General features: G+C 35.8%; 1 protein-coding gene across 6 annotated transcripts in view; it reads right to left on the reverse strand.

The window, feature by feature from the left end:
- Positions 1-21,922, reverse strand: part of LOC110459903 (transcription factor SOX-13-like) — a 221,096-nt gene that overhangs the window by 47,919 nt on the left and 151,255 nt on the right. The window contains exon 1 of one of the 6 annotated variants that reach the window (XM_021512386.1): positions 20,499-20,821. The exons of 4 other annotated variants lie outside the window; for them this stretch is intronic. In XM_021512386.1, the coding sequence (XP_021368061.1) occupies positions 20,499-20,548 (50 nt within the window). In that variant the 5' untranslated portion in view covers positions 20,549-20,821. Of the gene's footprint in view, positions 1-20,498; positions 20,822-21,922 lie in introns of those variants that run through there. One more of the 6 variants, XM_021512389.1, reaches the window with a different exon arrangement.

Below are 21,922 nucleotides of genomic sequence, written 5' to 3' on the forward strand. Positions count from 1 at the left end.
GCCAATTTACTTTAAAGGAGTAAGTAATCACGACAACATTAGACTAACTACACTACAAAGACGGCCCAGTTATTAATGGGGTGATAAGAATGATTGGGAGCACTAACAAACAAAATGGCCACTGATAGGATCGGAGCGGGTTAAACAGGGAAAGTCCCACAATGGTTTCGGCCTGTTAGCCTCACCCAATAACAGAAGGTTCCTCCCCTAACCCTTTAGTAATTACTATCAAATGTAATAAAGCTCAGACTAAAGACAGTGCAAAAGAGAAGTCCCTCCTACTTTACGATAAGATGTTGGGATAACGATATTAAAGATAATCACTAACTTTCACAATACATCTATCTGTTAGATTGTTTCAACATTTCGGTCGGAACCTGCCAGTCATGGTCTGGCTTCCATTGTGCCGGAATTTATACACAAACGAACAGCGGCGACAGAACCCTACATCTATGAAGATATATTCATCATTGATTCCAAATATTTGATTGTTTCAACATTTCTGTCTGTAGTTTGTAATTTGTTCCAAGCTTTCACGGTGTAGTAGCAGGGGGCTGCAGTAGGCATAGGCCTGTTGCTGAGACCACAATCAAAATTAAAATTAATAACATCAAAATTGTATTTGAGCTGACATTGTGGTTTATGATTGTTGTAGATTAAAGCCCATAAAACTAATAAAAATATGGAAATAATTCATGTGCAAATATCTTGAAACAATGCCAACTGTTGAATAATTTGTTAATTTATTGTAAAGAATAGCTTATTATTAATATTAAAACCATTCTGTAAATGTGTTGGGTGGAACAGGAAATCATACTCTGAGATAACAGAATTCTGGGGTTTTTATCTTCCAATTCATAACAATTATTTATTTTTGGTTGACTGATGTAGATGTAACTGCGCTCAGCACAGTAACATCACCAGGACTGAGCAACGTATCCCATAAACTTCTTATACATGTATTAACAGGTAGCTGCAGTGGTTGCTGAGTTGCAACGGTACACAATAACACCCTCAAGTAATTAAGAGTTTTACACTAAGTTATACAGTGTCAGGGCACCATACACCAAGTTATACAGTGTCAGGGCACCATACACTAAGTTATACAGCGTCAGGGCACCATACACCAAGTTATACAGTGTCAGGGCACCATACACCAAGTTATACAGTTTGGGGCACCATACATAAAGTTATACAGTGTCAGGACACCATACACCAAGTTATATTGTGTCAGGGCACCATACACCAAGCTATACAGTGTCAGGGCACCATACACCAAGATATACAGTGTCAGGGCACCATACACCAAGTTATACAGTGTGGGGCACCATACATCAAGTTATACAGTGTCAGGTCACCAACACCAACCAAGTTATACAGTGTCAGGTCACCAACACCAATTTATACAGTTTTTGGGCAACATACACCAAGTTATACAGTGTCAGGGCACCATACACCAAGTTTACAGTGTCAGGGCACCATACACCAAGTTATACAGTATCAGGTCATCAAACACCAATTCATATAGTTTCGGGGCACCATACTACATGGTGTTATACAGTGTTAAGGAACCATACATATTGACTGGGTTAACTATTTGGAATGCCATTTGGGTGAAAAAGGCCAAAAACACTGCCTTTTATGAATCAGAAAAATGCATGCTAGTGTGTGCGGTATTACAAGAGGAGTTTAATGATGATAAGCTTGGGCCTCGTCACTTTAGACTTTTCTACAGGTAGAAGGAAATCATCAGGATACATAATAAAGTAACTCTTATTAATGACTCCCCCGTAATGACTTTGGCCGCCCATTCCAATATCAAATCATTAACATGCATGTAAATACTGCATCTAATGCTAAAACTAATTTTCTCCGTAATTCTTCAAGAAGATGGACCAACATTGATTAGGAGAGCGTCTTGTTCATATAAATCTCGTTTTCACTGAAATCACGGACCAATACTTCCATTACAACAAACCAGCCAAAAAGAACTCATCGCGTCTCAAAAGTTTTAAAACCATAAAGTGATATATCTCTCCAATAATCATTTGACTGTTATGTCTTTGGTGTATTGAACAAAAGACGAATAAAACACATGGAAAAAAATATTTTATTAAATAGTATCCATGTTTGCTCAATATTGTTCAAATAGCATTAAAAAACAATGAAATTTGTATGGTTAAGAAAAGCATGTAATAAATGAAGGGCAGGATAAAAAAAGATCTAATTCCACTCAGTTAAAGCAATAATTTTCTGTTTCTTACAAAGGTATCTTAAAGAGAATGACACAAAAGAATGTGAAATTTTAAAATAGGATGATTCCTTGGACTGGAACCACTTGAAACGAAAACAACAGCCATCTTTCTTCTTCAAACCTTTGAATAAACTTTGGCGTTCCACAAAAGTTTGATATATCCAGTGATGTTATCTTCGGTAAAGCAATGCCAAACATTGCCGAGTCTTTGTACATGTCGGAGCCTTCATTATTCTAATTAGTAGAAACGGATACCTGTGTACAAATATCATTAGGATAAAATACAGGTATGTTATCATCTTAACAATATTTATTCAGGTTGCGGGGACACCTGTGGAGAGACGGATAGATACAGAGGCTACCCAGAGCGAGGTATTAACAAAGCAGAGCCCACAGCCGACGGCCTTTGATGTTTTTGAAAGAAACATTTGAAGAACCCCGTGGATACACGCTGGCAGCAATATCTATAAATGTAAAGTTTTATTCCTTCCGTTGTTATAGAAGTTCTGGATGAAAAGCAAAAATATCACAGGCAGTGTCTGTGTACTGCTAGCCACATCTTTTTGGTGGGTTGTTTATTTTCACACACCATAAAATCTGGCCAATCCTCTGTATATCTTATGTGCATGCACTTAACAGTCTTCATTCTTTGAAAACTAGTCTGCTAGTGAATACAGGAAGCAGGTTTTATGAATACAACAAAGAGTATATTATATACACACTTACACAAGTTTAAACAGAAAATGAGGGCGAAAAAGGCAAAGATTGAACTGCGTTGAAAATTTCTTAGTATACAGTATATTGTGTGATTAGCCCCCATCGTTAGAATATTGAATAGTTCAGAAAAAATATGAGACTAATAATTTTGGTCACTTTGATGTCAAATGCTAGCTACAAACTAGGGGAGATAAGCTAGTAGAAGATTGCTTACTTGGGAGCTGGTACCTGTCTATGCTAAGAATTAACATCCCAGCTTGATTTCACCTGATGCTCTGGGACCCCAAGTGGTCCCTATCGACACCCCTGGGAGTCCTCCCAGTCTGTCATTTTATCCCCTTCAGTGCCTTCCCTTGCTTCAGGAGATACCATTATAAATACTTATGTTTATCATACAAAGGGAGTAGAATTGGAAGTGTTGATTATTAAACACATTAGCTGTAAATCTTGTGAAGAAATACAACACCCAGCCTTCCCTTGAGAGAGAGATCATATTCCCTGATAATACCAGAGTTCTCAAAACAATAAGGCCTGCCTTCTGTGGGGAGATAAACACTGGCCTGCAGTGGCTAGATGGCCTTACACATGTCACCCTAGTACAAAGGTCATGTGATTCTCATCTCCCTGGACAGGAGTTCTAATGGACTGATTGGCTGAAACCAATGTGACATGGCTTCTGATTGGCTGGGTGTGATGCAACCTGTCCTCTGATTGGCCTGGAGCATGACGGGGAGTCCCTGTAGAGGTCCAGCTTATCCCAAACCCTCCAGATTTAATCTCTCCCAGACAGCAGGCAATGATCTCTGTCAAAGCCAGTATTTGTTTATACATGTCATTCTCGGAAGATGATGAATCTGTACTTGGGTACAGTTCTGTACAGATAACGCAGGTTTTCAAACACAATGGAGTTTGGAATATACTGAAGTTGGAAAACAAATTCACAAAAATAACTTTTTCAAGGAAAAAAATCAGATGTACAGATATCCAGTAATTCCTCATAGTGATATTCCCTCACTCTGCCATTTTTAATATTGGTTTTTATAATATCATCCTTATCATCTTTTGCCTTTATTCTGACAGGTGACATTATATATATTCCAAATTTAATCCTATTAATAATTATCAAAATCTTTATATCCAACTACAAAATCAAACACAAAAAATAAAACACCAGTTTAAACAATTATGCAGATAGAAAAATAATGACTCTTTTTTTTTATCCTACTGCAAAATTCCACTCCGGATCTAATTGTGTAGAAATAGATGTGGATGCCAAATCGGAGATGTCACTTACATAACTGGGAAGAAAAAGTAAATCTACTGTGACCACCTTAGTCTTGTTTAATTTATTCCGCATCAGTATAAACTTTTCTGGCAGTAATTAATTGCAGGCATCTAAACCATTAACGATTAATTCCTAGATAAGGACTGCTCCCTGACCCACTGTAGCCCCCTGGGAAACAATGGCCGATGCTAATCTGCCTCCCTCTCCTGCACTCATGTTGTTCTGTTCTCCGGCTCTTTAATGTCCTGTGATAATGCCTCATTTGCCTAAACAGTGCACTGTAAAAGAGGCGGAACACAGTAATTGCTACAAACAAGTTTGGACAAGGGTGGTACAACTCTACCTGGTGCAAAAAAACTTAAAGTCAGTGCGGACACATTCCACAATTTATCCGCAAAAAAAGGCATGCATGATCTTAACACCACACTATAATTATATAAGCTCATTATTTCTATGCAAAAGAATTATCCATGCTTCTCATTGTCAATGTCTCCATACAAAAAATAACTTGTTCAAAATTCCAAAAATATACAATAGCCAAGATGATCAGAATTTTACCTTAGTATTTAAATTACTGATTTAACTCACAAAGAAATTAATACTAGAGTTCCTGTGTAATTATAACAATTGATTAAATTGTTTGATGGTAGCTGACTTAATTGTTTGATTGTGACTGACACAATTGTTTTGTCGGAACGTACACATTTTCTTGTTTTTAACTGGCTCAACAGTTTGATTCAGTTGACTCAATTGTTTGATTGTATTTGACTCAATTGTTTTGTTGAAAATATTTCCATTGTGACCAATTTAATAATACATGTACTAAAAAACTTCCAAATTATTATAAAAAGGAGATGTTTATGGTCAATAATCATTTAAATTGAATATTATGAGATTTTCATCATTTACACTAACTACAACAGAAATTAACAAAACATCGTCTCTTATTTTTCATTGAAGAAATATTTCTGAAAATAAATGCTTATCTATGTATATATGCTTAGAAGAGAAATATTTGATGGGAGTGTTCAAGTGATGGCAATTAAATTAAATTGAGCTAATTCCTACAAACAGTGGAGATCTGATCCCTCTAGGTTACAACAGGCCCACCATAATACGGTACACTTACTCCCCGGAAGTTATCAAAGCATTTCAACAATTCCTCTTACAAGCTTCTTCCAAACCTGATGAATTTTGAAAATCATACTCTTCTAGGTGCTTCAGTAGAAAATTTCAGATAATCTTGATTTGAATTCATATTCATTTTGACACATTGAAATTGAAATACGTTTTCAGCAAATATTCTTAACTTCGTTTATATAAACTTACAATTTTTTGTTTAAATACCACAAAATGAATAAAGTAAGATTTGGAGTTTGCAGATTTCAATTACAAGGAAAGAATTTACTTTCAGGAGAAGGAACAAACCTGGCACCACAGTAGACAAAACTTAGATGATTTTTCATCACACATATCTATCTGCCTTGCAGTTGAAGCTAGACACTAAACAGTAGCCAGTTGGGCACACGACTGAGAGTGGCCCTTATCAAAATGCTGACCCCTTTTGTCTTTGAGATGTGCTGACATCATCCCAGTTCACCTTTTATCTCCCCACCAGCCCAGCCCCAGACACTTGACACAGACGAGCTCCATTAAATCAAAACTGTACACACTCAGCCATTCGATGATGTTCTTATATCTCTCATCCCACCTCGTCTTACAACAATGATAAGTATTTGGCACAGGCCGATAATATTTCAGTAAAATAGATGCTTTTTCAGAAATCGGTGTTCTATGTAATTGTTTACATCGTCCTGGCTGCCCCTAAGATCGAGTCTGTTTTGTCCTGACTGCCCCTGATATCGAGGCTGCCCCTAATATCAAGTCTATTTTGTCCTGACTGCCCCAGTATATCGAGGCTGCCCCTAATATCAAGTCTATTTTGTCCAGACTGACCCTAATATCGAGGCTGCCCCTAATACCGAGTCTGTCCTCCACATATCCTACAAATTGGAGCTACTCTCTGCAATAATTTTATAATCAATGATAGTAACGTAAGTTCTACTCATGATAGTAACATAAGTTCTACTCAAGACATAGTCACCTAGCATTTAACTACTGCCAAGTGCCTGCGACTTGTCACTTTAAATTTCTTAAATTGGACTCTTTCCAGTTTAACCTTATCAACTAATAAACTGCCCAGTGGTGATTTTATGGTCAATAGTGGTCAGTTTTAATTGGGTACTGGGTCAGTTTGCTGGAACATATGGGAACTCTCTACCAGGAGTCAGTTATGTAAGTTTTGAGGGGAGGGGGACGATTGGATGGAGGGTGTTTATTTATCTTATACTGACTACAGTGGCAGCAGACAAAGAGCGACTGGACTAAGCCCCAAACAATGACAGGCTTGGGGCAGGGATAGAAAAACAGGCCTGTTATCATAGCTAGCCTCCCCCAGCAGCAGCTGGACTTCTCCCCTCATCAATAGCTTTTCCCTCCTCTAATAGGTGCCTCCCTATCAATGTGGTATTCTAGTTATGCAAGACAATACCTAGTAATCAGGTTTTATCATGTGTGGGCCTGCTCTACAAGGTCTTGTGATAGTTTAGAGTGAACAATTTAAACATCTGATGGGGGGCTCCCACTTCTTCCTGAGCAGTGGAAGGGGTGTGCACATTCTGGCATGGTATATTATTTCAGAAACACTTGCTCTTTGTAATACAATCACACACTGTTCTACGTTGGCTGTCTAGCAACCTTTTTTATGTGATAAACAGAAAAATTAAACTTTAAGAAATATACTGGCATCATCAGATTGCTAACTCTGTGAAATTAAAGTCGAGAGAAGCTGTTGGATGGTTTGAAATGCAGGCTTTCTGTTTTGGTTACAATGTATGTAGTACACGGGAACATTCCTTTGGTTCCAGCAGTTGGATACTCTTGAATTTTAATTGTGAACACATGTCAGAACAATCCACCTGCTTGTTTACAAAAAGAAATCACTGTAAACTTTTTAAACTGTTGCTGAAGTAACAACAGGTGAAATGTATTAATCACTGTCATCACTCACCTTAGTGTAATACCTCCACACAATGCCTGCATACCGTGGGCCACTAGCACCACAGATCATCAACTTTTAAGCACCACAAACGGCTTCGCACATGCAACATCCCCATCAATGCAAGAATCACCAATGATAACTTCACCATGAATGTTAGCACCATCAATGATAACTTCACCATGAATGTTAGCACTAGCACCATCAATGATAACTTAACCATGAATGTTAGCACCATCAATGATAACTTAACCATGAAAATTAGCACTAACACCATCAATGATAACTTAACCATGAATGTTAGCACCATCAATGATAACTCCACCATGAATGTTAGCACTAGCACCATCAATAATAACTCCACCATGAATGTTAATTAGTACTAGCACCATCAATGATAAGATCAACAATCAGTGTTAGCATCATCCATAACATCACCATGAATGTTAGTACCAACACAATCAATGATATCTTCACCATGATTGTCAGAACTAGCACCATCAATGATCAACTATCAGTGTTAGATGCATTAATAGAAAATTACCAAAAACATTTCGTTAAATATACCACCCCTGAAAAATCATTAACCACCGTCAAAAGAAATAAAAATAATTACCACAACCAAAAATAGTATCACATTTCATAACCAAGTGAAACCTATAATGAAATATTTTTACCAAAACCAAAAGAAACCAATGTTGAATAATTTACCACAACCAAGAGAAACAAACTATATTGTATTTACCACAACCAAGAGAAACCAATGATAAATTATTTACAACAACCAAAAGAAACCAATGTTGAATAATTTACCACAACCAAGAGAAACAAATTATATTGTATTTACCACAACCAAGAGAAACAAATGATAAACTATTAACCACAACCAAGAGAAACAAATTATATTGCATTTACCACAGCCAAAAGAAACCAACAATAATTTATTTACCACAGTATGTTGACATAAAATAATTACCACCACCAAAAAGATAATATATTTACCACCATTATGAGAAACCAAAGATAATATATTTACCACCACCAAAAGACATCAAATATGAAAATTTCACACAACCTAAAGAAACCAAAGATAATATATTACTCAGTAACCAAAGCCAAAAGCTATTGATACCTAATGCCCTAAACAAACAAAAAAATTAATAGAAATCAATCACCAACAAAACAAATATTATATTAATATATATATAGGAATCATTGATACCAGATTTACAGCCAAAAAACCCAATTCAATTGTTAATACCACCAATAAGTATTAACTAGTGTATTTTACTTGATTTCCGTTTGAACAGCATATTAACTGTTGCCGAATACCGAGAAATGGCTAGAATGCTTCAATAGTATCTACTGAAATGTTTCCGTTGTACATGCAGGGTAGTGTTGATGAAGTGTTGACTGTCCTAGATCTACCGACTAGGAACACCAATGTTTCTGTGCATCATTGCCATCGTGTGAAATCGTCAACTTTCTCAGACTGAAGCAGAGTTTCATTGTCTCGTCCCCAGGTTAATAGGCAGCACTCGGTTACCATGAATTGTTGTTGCAGTAACATTGTCTTTTGGCAGTAGGACATAACTTTGGTGTCATGGTCTTTTGACAGCCCTGTCTCCATGGAGTATTGCTTTGATGTCACTGTCTTCTGTCAGTCCTGTTCATAAAATGTTGCCTTGTTACCATTTGCTTGTGGTAGTCCTGTTCCCATGGAATGTTGCCTTGGTGCCACTGTCTTGAGGCAGTCCTGCTCCCATTGAATGTTATCTTGGTGCAATTGTCTTGTGTTGGTCCTGTTCCCATGGAATGTTGCCTTGGTGCCTTTCTCTTGATGCAGTTCTATTCCAATTGACTGTTGCCTTGGTTACCCATAGAATGTTGCCTCAGTTTCCCATAGAGTGTTGCCTTGTGGCCATTGTCTTGAGTTGGTCCTGTTCCCATGGAATGTTGCCTTGTGCCATTGTTTTGATGCAGTCCTAATCCCATAGAATGTTGCCTTGGTTTCCCATAGAATGTTGCCTTGGTTTCCCATAGAGTGTTACCCTGGTGCCATTGTCGTGAGTCGGTCCTGTTCCCATGGAATGTTGCATTGGTGCCATTGTCTTGATGCAGTTCTATTCCAATTGACTGTTGCCTTGGTTACCCATAGAATGTTGCCTTGGTTTCTCATAGAGTGTTGCTTTGGTGCCATTGTCTTGAGTCTGTCCTGTTCCCATGGTATGTTGCCTTGGTGCCATTGTCTCGAATCGGTCCTGTTCCCATGGAGTGGTGCCATTGTACAAGTCCAAGGCTGACACAGTTCGGCAGCCCCTGCTGAGACCAGTCATTTGTGAAGGTTCAATGAAAACAAACTGCAGACCTGTCCCTGTGGGGGCCAGCCATAAGAACAATAAGCCAGACAGCTGTTGTGGCCCAACAACACCTCTGCCTGTTGTGATCTCATTAGAGTCACCCAACACCTTGCCTCTGATCCTGGGGAGGGGGAAAGTGTTCTCAAGGACCCTCCCCAGGCTTGCATTTACATGTGGTAGAATCGTAACTAAGTAAGCTGTGACCCTGTTACTTTGGTGGGAACTCCTGTAAGCATTGAAAACATTTTTTTGGCATATAGTTGAAATATTGCACACAACAAATAATTGGTTACAATGGGCATTCTGTAAAAGCCATTTTGCAGCCATGATACAGCCTATTACTGGAACACGGTCTACTCCTCTTACAATCAGCCTCTGTAACAATCTTAACACTGACAATGTTTTTTATTATACTTCTAGGTTCATTTTTATAGATTATATTAGCAGACATGAATTTTTCGGTGATAAATCATACCCGTATCAGCTGAACACAAATGAGTATTATAGATTGCAAATGCAGATTTGAGTAACTTCGTGTTGAATTTTAACATTTCAGATTACGGTACACAGCCTCCACTGCTAGCTTATTTTAAAAGAGGTCAAGATCTAGTTCCAAAAATATTATTTAATTTTGCAATTTATACACATTTTTTAATTTATTATCAAGGACAGAAACACAAGTATAATAAATGGGGAAGAACTCCAGTGATAATAGGAAATTTATCATGGACATGTATGAGGAAGAATTGAAGATGTGGCACTAGTAGTCAGAGTGACTGCCTTCTGTCCCATTCGTCCCTCATTCCAACCCCCTTTATTTGAGGTCCTAACTCACAAAGCAAGTAGCTCAACCAGACATCTACAGAGAAATGGATTTTATTTCAGGAATTAAAGTCCCAGCTTCCTCCATAAGACTGCCATCTATACTGTAATGTCTTGGAGATGGCCTATTAGATGTGGCCAGTAAAAGCAGGGGTCATAAAGCACCACTTAGGGCCAGTGGTCAGACTCCCTGACACATAGACCACACCAATCAGGGGGCTTTATTCAATCACGGCTACAATCACAGAAGTACTGAAACAAGCATGTTAACACACTGACACTGTAATCTCCTGTGGTAACTCCGCAGGAAACCAGAGTTTTTATACTTTTTATAGGTTGACAATTTCACTTATCTAAATGCATGTTTTACGAAATAAGTGTCCTCTGGTCTACATAGAATCCAGCCGTCCACTTCACATTCTTGGTTTTTTATGTCCAAATCTCTGCTTCTATTTAATTTTTTATTATTTTTATAAACTTCACTTTTTTCAGCAAATTGTATTTTGGACAAATGCTGTATTTTGACACTACAATCATAAAATCTCTATCCTTACAATTTTTGTTTAGAATTACTTAAATTTCAGATTTTCTAATAAAAGTTTGTTCTTGTAAACAGCTTGCCATCAAATCATATTTCATAATGATAATAAAGCTTTAAAGTTAAATGAAAATGTGTTTAACAGTTAATTTTATTTTAATAAACTTCAAAATAAGAATAAAAAAACTTTGAATTTCATAAAAGAAACTCCAATGTATGTGTAAACAACCCCCACCCTTCCAAAACAATCATTAGAGCTCCCTTTTCTTGAGGTGATGCAGTGAGAAAAATCAAAACAATCAGATGAGATAATCTCATGTTTAAGGAATTGTGACGTAGATTCGCAGGAATTGTGCGTAGGTACACGTTAGTAAACAAGGAGTCTACACCACAACCCGACCACACCACACTCGTGCACTTGGAGAATAAAAGTTGTAATCAGAGCCTGATTAGTAGAGATGATTCACCACGTTAATTGTCGGAAGGGATTATCGGGACAGCTGACCTGCTGTTACAGGTAGCGCTTCGTTACCTGTCAGCCAGTCCCCCTAACAAAGTGGTAAAGGTGTATTACAAGTGAAATCCATTACCTTATAATCTTATCCATAAATACCCACGACAATATCAAACCCAGTGGGTTACTTTTGTATGGTGATAGAGAGAAAGTGCTTTAGGATAAGGCCGCCTCACAGTCTACATAATGTCTTACAGCAGCTATTGTCCGGCTTTATCAAAAATACATAAAATGGAAAATATGAAATTGAATTTTTTCACACTTTACTTGTTTTGAATATTTTGTCATCTCATAAAAATCTTTTAACAAACGACAAAAATATGTTATCAAACGTGACAAGTCAAGTCTTGCCAACTCTACGACGCTTCATAATCCTCACCTCAGCATTAATTATAGCTTTTGATATCGTAGGATTTCTGCACGGTTTCACTTTCAAAGATATTTTAACACAGGCAAGAAAAGTTAAATCTCCTTTTTCACAACACAATTGTAAAGAATTTCTTAAAACTATCTGCTGACAGCCGAAAACATTTTTAATGCCCTGTCTGTCAAATTTTTGAATCATTGTCATAACGTCATTATTTCATACTTTCTTTGGCATTTTTATGTACTGAAAGGCCTGGAAATGCATTCTAACTGACTATTAGGGACTTGAAAGTCAATATATTAAAAATTTAATTCTGAACAACGTACTGCTCAGGGCCTTAAAATATTAATATCATTAATTCATTCTGACCACCTGCTTGGAACCTTGAATGTACGTATTATACATACATTCTGACCAACTGCAAGGACTTTTAAAGTTAATAATATTATATCAATGTTTAAGAGTTCATTAGTCCACCACAAGTTCTACATTGAAGAAAATCCCCATCAAAGGATGAAACATACCCGAAGACTTCTGAAGTGACCTGCAAGTGATAGACATCTTGATGAATTTTGTTAAACAAAACGTAATGATCTCACACAAAGATGTTATACACATCCTGAAGTTCTCCAGTCGAATTTCCCTTCACCTTCATTTTTAAAATTCATCTCAATATGAAGAACTACCTCATCCTTGGGCATCGTTCAAACATCGTCTGATCACATCACACAATAGAGCCACCAGTTCTATAGTGGACATGGCCAAATGTTTTAGGCCTAAACTAACATACTAATTATATTACAATAAGATTTGACTTGCAGACTTACCGAAGTAATCCACTTATCACAGTGACAAATACAGTACAAGGAGAGATACCTTTACAAAGCCTATAGGGTCAGTCTGCAGATAGGACGACTTCCTCCAGTCAGTACTTATTGCTGTCCATGCTGGTGACACCAAATTTAGCCACTTAAGAGGATTGTCTCCCTTTGTTGAGGGATTAACTCCCTTTGTTAGGGGATTATCTATTGTCTGCTAAAAGGATAAACAAAACAACATCGCAGATATCAGGAATCATCCCTTTGTGTCAACAGCAGTGATTTGATAAGACTGAAACTTCCTGTACAATATATTGTAGCTTTATAAGAGATTGCCAAAATAAAAGATGTAGCATCTGAAATTGCACAACCCTGATTTAACACATTCACCCCTGAAATTTCATAATGAACTACTCCGAGCTTTGAATTGGAAAAGTTCAAATGTGTCTTCAGGGTTGAATAAGTTAATGAGGCAGTATTTTGTGAAGTATTTATTTATAGATAATGACATTCTGTGAAAGTATTTGTCGTCAGAATAATGTACATTTGCGGTTTTCTTTATCACCTGTAAATGACAAACCATCACATTATGTAATATCAGGGTGGCAAAAAAATACCTGATGTATATAAATTATGGTTATAATTGCATATCTGTTCACACGGATGATTTTAATGTCGAGTCTAGGATAGGCCGAGTCTATCATTTCGGTAAAAAGCTTTGATATAATGTATGAAACCTACATGCCCCGCCCAGTTACCGCACAAGGACACAATTAAGTCAACCAAGACATATATTTTCAATTCTTTTTTATTTTGCATTTCTCAATTTGAATTTATTGAATGAAATATATGTTTTATTTCAGACAATGCTCTGTTAACAATATTCTGTTGTATATCATTTGTGCCATGAGAATATTTCATCAAATTGAATATTTGAGAAATAAAATAAACATCAATCATTCAAATTACCTTGTGTATTCTGGTAAAGTGGATGCAGAGCATAACAACATATATTGTATACTGTAGGCAGCAAAATTTGAGGGGAAAGGGCCGTAATAACACAATTTTACAGAAGTCAAACCATGATAAAATGTTTTCATTTCGTTTGCCATCACTTTTACAGTAATCCTAGTTCAATGTCTACTTACTATATAATCCAAAATAACTTTGCTCCAATTTTTGAAAACAAATGCATCCTGTATATATGTATCTTTTGATATACTGCCAATCTGTTATAATGCCAAACAAGAGGCCCAGGGGCCTGGATAGCCCACCTGAAATTTTTCACCTTAATTTGAAACCTGTTGACTAATATATACTTTTATCAAATAGTACAAATAGTACAAAAATACAAGCTATAGCAGGGACTAAATCCCTATATGAAGCTCTTAATATACTGCCAATTTGTTGTAATGCCAAATGGTGGCAGTATAACAAGGTTTTATTGTAGTTATAATCTGGTATAACGGTATTTACTCCATGATTTAACAGATTTAGAGGGTATACAAGATCTATCATATCATAAAAATTGCAAAAATAAATAATTGTAATGATAATTTGAATTCGTAATTATTTTGCTTTTTTCCTCCATCAAATGTATGTCTATTTGATATTGATATATATACTGTCCTCTTTCAAATATTTTTCTAAGTTTATCTGCCACTTGTATTACTGATCATTTGAACAGTATCTTGGGCAGCCAAGTCAGGGAATATGAAAATACATAAATTTTGCCATTTCAATGTCATGGAGCCTAATTTTTAAATTTGTTTTTACCAAGGGTAGGATGTGTGATCCGATAACAGTGAATAGCATAAGTGATCAACAAAATGATGACAAAGATGATACCAAAATCTACCGATTAAAACAGGTTTAATGGCAAGTTGACGCGTATTAGATTTACGAGGATCTGCCCACTCCTGCATGCTGTATAAACAGGTAGAACAATAAGGGTGGGGCGCGCCACACACTCGCCAATGCTAGTCAGAGAGCATGTCCGCACATCTATTGTGACGGCGGGGTGTGGCCATTACCACCTCCACAATGACGCAATCACTATCTTTGTGTGACTTTGCATTATTCTGAATAACACAGTTAAAAATCGATACCAATACTTGACGTCCCTTATTCTGACACTTTTATATCTATTCTTATTCTCCAGGAAAACAAAACTGGGCTATAATTTGCTCTCTTTCAAAATAATACTACACCCACAGCTACCCTACAGCTTTGAATACCTTACAGAATGTGTAAACCCAAACACAGTGCCAATATTTATAGACAGAGTAAATGTCGCTGTAATCATATCACTTTTAATTTAACCTGTTTTTTGAAACTTTACCTCTAAGAGAAAATTTGCTCATATATTGATATCTTTTATTGCCGACCAAGTGATCGATCCCGACCTCCACATATTTACTTCTTAGCATTCACAGTCAAAACTTCAGAAACAACAAGAACAATTTACCTGTCTTACCTACTGACCTCTGAACAAATAAGTGAACTTCTCTAAGTCGTTAAAAATCAATGTCTCTATGATAGGAACTTAGATCAACCAACAAAACCCAGTCATACTATAAGCTGGCCTTCAGTCTCACCTTCTGTCCAGGTCTAAAGTAAAAACAACTGCAGTCTAAGATTAAATGTACAAGATTTTTACAATAATCGTAAAAGAAGTAAAATATGTCTATTTATAAATAATCAGGAGAAAGTATATAGGCGAGATTTAAAAAAAAAACCATATACATAGCTGAACAATTTAGTCAAAATGAAATATATTCTCAGTGAGACTTTTAAATGAACAATTATGATCTTTTTCTGGCAAACTTCATCAGATATTTGATATTTTTCAACAGTTATTGATGATGAACTGATATATCTGACATCCATTCAAAATGTTCTTAATTTCTGTTTAAGATGAATCAAGACAGATACTGACCATCAATTAATCTGTAGGATTTTATCTTCATTTTAATAAATATCTTAAACTCAGATAGTTTCTATTGAGGTAATTATGGATACAAGTGATCATTATGCTAATTACAACAGGTAATACTGGAGCAGTATACAGGTATCCCGTGGCCGAGATTCATACATCTGTCGGGTCAATTTCAATATCGACTAATAACAATTTATCACTTTGAAATCAGTCTCAAGTATGCAAATGAACAGAAATAAAAACATATTACCAACAGGTTTTAATTAATTTCACTTAAACATTTCCACAACATTGTCAGGACATCAAGTCTCCTCATTGTCATATCAGAATGTATCATTTTTCATGACGGAGAAAAAAAAAGTTCAAATTAATTTTCTGGGACAATTAAACGCATGTTTGACATTCACATTTGACAAGAGGGACAATTGTTGCATGCCTGAGGCTGTCCATGATCACAGTTTTGTTCAGACACCGTTTTCATCAGGTACTCAGTCATTTTAAAGATGGGAAGTTAACAGATTAATTTCCACCTCCTCTCAAAAAAAAAAAATTGTCGGACACCTGCACAGGAAGTGACAAAGGGAGACAATCAACTAGACTGGCACTCCGGGGGACAATATGTTACACTCACCAAGCAACAATTATTTGACATGACAATCATTTGTGAAATACTATTGTTTTTTGTTATTTCGTTTAATCATGTTGATATAAATGAGCTTAAATTTTAGTACATGTATAAGCATACTAACTTTATATCTAAAAATATCTTTTTCACGAAAACGAAACAAAAAAAATATTGATCGACTATCAATTAAATCTTCTGTCATCTCATATCAATTAAAACCAATCACAATGAGAGTTATTTCCCTTAACATTACCAAATCAATACTGAGCACTTAGAAGGGAAGGCTAAAGAGGATCACGTTTCAAGGTATAACAAAACAGAAGTAAATATTTAACCATGTCAAAACTTTTGATTGTATCATTTTTTTAAACAGCAAACTAAAATTGACATCTAGTCATAAACATCCAAATATTGTATGCCAAGATAAAATACAAAATGAACGACATGCACTTTTTTTTTGTTATTTTCTAAAAATAAAGAGCGCAATAAATATTTACATTAATAACAACTTCGTACAGGATTTCAGGGATCATGATAAGGATTTTATGATAAAACTGTTCCCCAAAGTAACAAAAACCGAGCTCTATCTTGACAATATGCAGATAAAAAATTAAATGTTACGATTTTGAAATGTGATGTGATCCTGTGATAACAGTAACAAAACGAGAGTAAATCGGAGGTTCTGCCATTATGCGAATCGTACAACAATAAGGAGAAAATGCTCTCGATTTCATCACGATATCACTCCGATAGGCTACAGTTTCATTTTTCTTATTTCATTGATACCATCTAGTTGGGGTGGAAAGATAAAGGCTTTTGAGAAAGGGCAACAGATTTAGTGGCTGTTGCTCCTTGTTACTGTGGGGTAGGCTGGGCAAAGAAACTGATTACCCAGACCAGTGGGTAACACAACACAATCATACTTCTTATTGTGTTCCCGCTGGGATGGATCGACAGAAGAGGAGCCCCTCCTTCCCTGGTGTATGGACATGGGGCCAGGCACAAAGACACCATCCTCCAATATCCTATTGGTAAGGGATAGGGGTAATAACCTTTCACAGTGTCTCATCAACTTCAAAAACACCATTAACACCATTTGATGTAGGACTATGATATCGGTACATATGGTCGAGGTTTCTTTGATAAACAGCACATTTAGCCTGAATAATGGGTCCCCATTCCTTCTTTACGACCCCCCCTCCCCCGGAGGGGTCTGCTAAGTATATTATAACTCGGAGAAAACAAAACCCTCCAGTTTTACACCAATAACATATATATTTTAGTGCCTACATCAAGACAACATTTTTTAGGTTACATTTTTTAATCTTTTTGATATAAATATTAAGAATTCCTTTATGTTTTCTGAAGAAAAAATTTCCGGAAAATTTGGTTGTCACATTTGTAATAATTTTTTTAAATGGGTAAAAGTGCAAAACATTTTACAAGTTCTTATTACCCATTAAAGTACAGTAAGAAAGTCATGTAGGTTACTTGGAGTTAATTGAAATTATTCACACATCTTTGTGGAACAAAATTTTATAGATGTGCATTTTATTAAATTACTGTATCAAAAGTTTTCTTACAACAGAATCGAGATAATTTTCATTTGAATTTCAAATTAAGATAAAACAATGAGTTTAAAAAAAACTTACGACAGCATTGATCTGTAACCCGATTCTAATCCGTCTTATTTTTGTACCAATAAAATTGATTGACATGAAATAGAAAAGTTCAACCCATCTTTGCCATATTTATACTGTAAAGCATGGTTATGTATTAAGAAACAAATAAAAAGTTAATATCCCATTCTCAAACCATTTAAACCATAAAGCATGGTATTTAGAAAATAAAGCACTTATTGACCAATCACATCACTATATTAATACTATATATAGACGACGGTATTGGAAAATAAAACAATTATTCTATCCATGTTTAGTTTATATATTTGTATAGCATAGTGCTTAGAATATAACACAGTTTTTAATATTCATCTTTGCTATATATAAAACAGCATGCTACTTGTGAAATAAAACACTGACTATCCTATCCTAACTTTATATATACTGTACATAGCATACATAGTACTTATAAAACACACTAACTATCCTATCTTGGCTTTATTTTTACAGTATATATATATAGCATGGAACTTCAAGAATAAAAGTAAATTGAACAAAATATCCTTTTAGTATACAAAACATGCCATAGTTTTGAAAATGGATGAAAGATTGTTTTGGGAAACTCTATAGTTTGTTTTGGCAATGTTGACAGTTTTGATAATATACACTGATATGAGGGTAAAATCTCTCGTATTATGAAGAAAAAAACTGGGGTTTCTGTGTGAGAGAAAACAGTTGTCCCATTTAATTCGGTTGTGACATGGGAATGGAATGGTATAACAGTTGGATCTAGGATTTTCTACTTGTGACAGGACGAGGAGGAGGGGGACCGTAGCCACTGTGTACCCCCCTCTGTCATCACTTCAGATCTGTATCTTCTCTGTATGTAAACTATCCCTACAGCTGACAGGACAGGTCACACAAACACAATCCCCTCGGCTAATGAGACAGGTCACCGACACCAGAAACCACATATTCACAGTAATAATGAAAGATGACAATACAACAGGCAATATGGAACTACATAGGGCAATATTGGACCATTTTTGTAATATGCTCAACCTGTAGTATGTAATACAACTCTCCAGAGGGCACCCCGTTGTTGAAATTATAGATATTAATCTGTAAATTAGCAAGTATGTGACTTCAGTTGTGTTCGTAATTCAACCTGGGAAAATAATGTAATACATTTATGCTAGTTTTGTATTCTAAATGTATGGTTTATTTCTATTCACTTCATTAATAATTAAATAGAATAATGCATTTTTAAGGCTGAAATGATTCTGAAACATATTAATCCGATTGCTTTCCAATGAACATATAAATCATTAAAAGTTCAGCCACATAATTTGTCGACCTTGTTGTTTTAAAATTTCAAAGGACAAACCAACCAAAAATGTGTCACCAGCCCAGACAATTTATATATAGAAGTTTAAAACATTGTTCTTCAGCAAATATCAATTTGAAATTATCCAACAGTTTTAACTGAAAAAGAAGTATGTACCTGATTCCTGCCAAGAGTTTTGAAAGCAAATTGATTTGATAGAAAAGTTTTCTAAACTGATATACTGGTCAGCGTGATACCATTTATTTAAATGAAATAATTATAAAGATAGGCATAATTCAATATATTCATTATATCCTTAATAAATTTCATAATCTCATGATTATTTTTCAGTTAGACTTCCTTTGATTTCGTCTACACAGCAAATTTGATAAGTGAATTCTTCAAATATTTTATTTTAAGACAAGCAGGATATACGTAAAAAAAAATTAAGAAAATCCCTTTAGAAATTGAACCCTGTTAGGAAGTTGTACAAACTTTTTGAAATAAATTCAAAAATATTCAACATTTTTTTAAAAATGATAATATTTGTTGTTATTTTTAGGGAATGATGTAGGTTACAATAAGTATTTGTAGAAACAGGCTTAAAGCTGAGCTTGTCTCAAAGATTTGTAAGAAAAGTTACTATATTAGGAGTGTTACAAATGATGTGAAAAGTGTTATGCTTGTTATAAAATACAATATACTTCTATTAGAATTACAGAAACCTATACCCTCTTGCAATCTACAACAAATTTTACTATAATACAATAAAACATCATTTTGAAAAGAACAGTTATACAGAAAAGTTAAATAGATAAACAAATAGAAAGTTGAAAGACTTAACCAAACTGAGATTAAAAATAGAAAAGTCGAAGGGATCAATATTTTACAGCTAAGAATAAAATGGGCAGAGACGTATTGTGTGAAAGTGTAAGTCTGCTATGCTAACACAAAGTTATGGCAAAGTAAAGAGAACTTTGTATCAAAAGAGAAAAATCTCCACCATAAATAAATCGCCTTGTTGATACAACATAACCTCATTCTTGTTAAAAGCCATCGCGTCTAAGCCACCCAAAAGTAGACATAAGTCAGGAAACTCAGTACAATGCCATTATCAGCCGAATCAATGTTAAAATGTCCACACCTGAACTACCTGATTAGAATAGTGACAAGAGTTACTAAGGCAGGTATTGTTTTACAGGTACGGGTGTGGAGTACGTAAGATAAGGAGGATAAAGATATGCGACACCTACCCATACCACTGTATTGGATCCAAGATCTCCTCGGGAACGTCATACTTCATGTTTTACATACGCAGAATCCGATAAGAAATGATGATCTAGCACACAAATCCCAACCCTGGGGATGTCCGTTGTTGAGAGGAGGAGGGGAGGGGGGAGTACAGGTACAAAACACCCTGGTTTGTCCAATCTCGTTATCACACCTGCGACACTGTGTCGGACTGCTGCCTACTGCAGAAATAACACAGGTAAATTAGGCCCAAAGAATACAGGTACGCTTTCACCACGTCAGTGATCCGAGGTCAGAGATACCTGGTGGTTGTTCGCGATCGGTCCCTTTAAGTAAATACGGGTAGAGTGGGTAATGTGAGGACAGGAGATTGTTGTTACAACGTTAGGAAGACAACCGCAAAACACAAACACTTGTTCATTGTTGTTGCTGGCTTATCAATCAGTGCCGCGAGTTCTCCCTCCCATACCTCAGGGGTCAAGGGAGGAGACCTAAGCTCACTAACCTGTCAGTAAAATGCTCTAATGACACTGCCTTAATTACGGAATTAACAATACAAAATGTTTAAGAACCAATACACACACACATTGTTGTTGGTGCACAATTAATTGTGGCCTTCTCCTTTACGACTCGAATCAATAATTACCACACTCCTTCTCCTCGCTTTCCAAAAGAATTTGTCAAATTTGTCACGATAATGAAATAACAATAGTCATAGTACACAATCTCTTCTGCTATTCTAGGTTGTTTAATAAACGCGATTGGAACGCCAGCCAAAAGAACGATAATTGGAAAATTAACTTCATAATGCTAAGTGACATTTCACAATGCTATTTAATAATGGTAAACAAATTATAATTGGATCGGGGACCTTGTCTACAGTCTGTCTAAAGAAAGACCATTTGTTCCAAATACGACAACAAAAACGGTCTCCAAGTCTGTGAGAAAAAAAAAACTGCCAAAATTTAATTATTGAAATATACAGATATCAAAATTATTTTAATTACTACAGCATGTGATGTGGGAATTGAAAGTAATCTACAATATAGGTGTAGCTTTTACTTACATCATTTCACTTTCATAGTATAATTGAATTGTCTCTGGTCCTACTTGATAACGAGTAATTACCTAGACAATGAACTCGTAAACAACACTTTGAGGATTGTATTGGAGCAGGTCGTCCTAGCAATGTTGTAATTTATTGAAGCCACCCCCTTTTTAGATGGAACGGAAGTTTTTGTTTTCTGGGCCTACGCCCACCCCCTAATTGAGTGGGGATCACAAAGGAACTACCTGAAACCCTATGTGGACACGGCGGGCATACCTGTGTAAATTTACTTTACATTTCACTCCACTTAGGGGTGTACAGTTGTCGGTACCCGAGGTCTATGTTTAGCCACAATTTAAATGTGGACATTTGAAATGG

Source organism: Mizuhopecten yessoensis, unplaced genomic scaffold (assembly GCF_002113885.1).
Source record: "Mizuhopecten yessoensis strain PY_sf001 unplaced genomic scaffold, ASM211388v2 scaffold10275, whole genome shotgun sequence".
Classification (NCBI taxonomy): domain Eukaryota; kingdom Metazoa; phylum Mollusca; class Bivalvia; order Pectinida; family Pectinidae; genus Mizuhopecten; species Mizuhopecten yessoensis.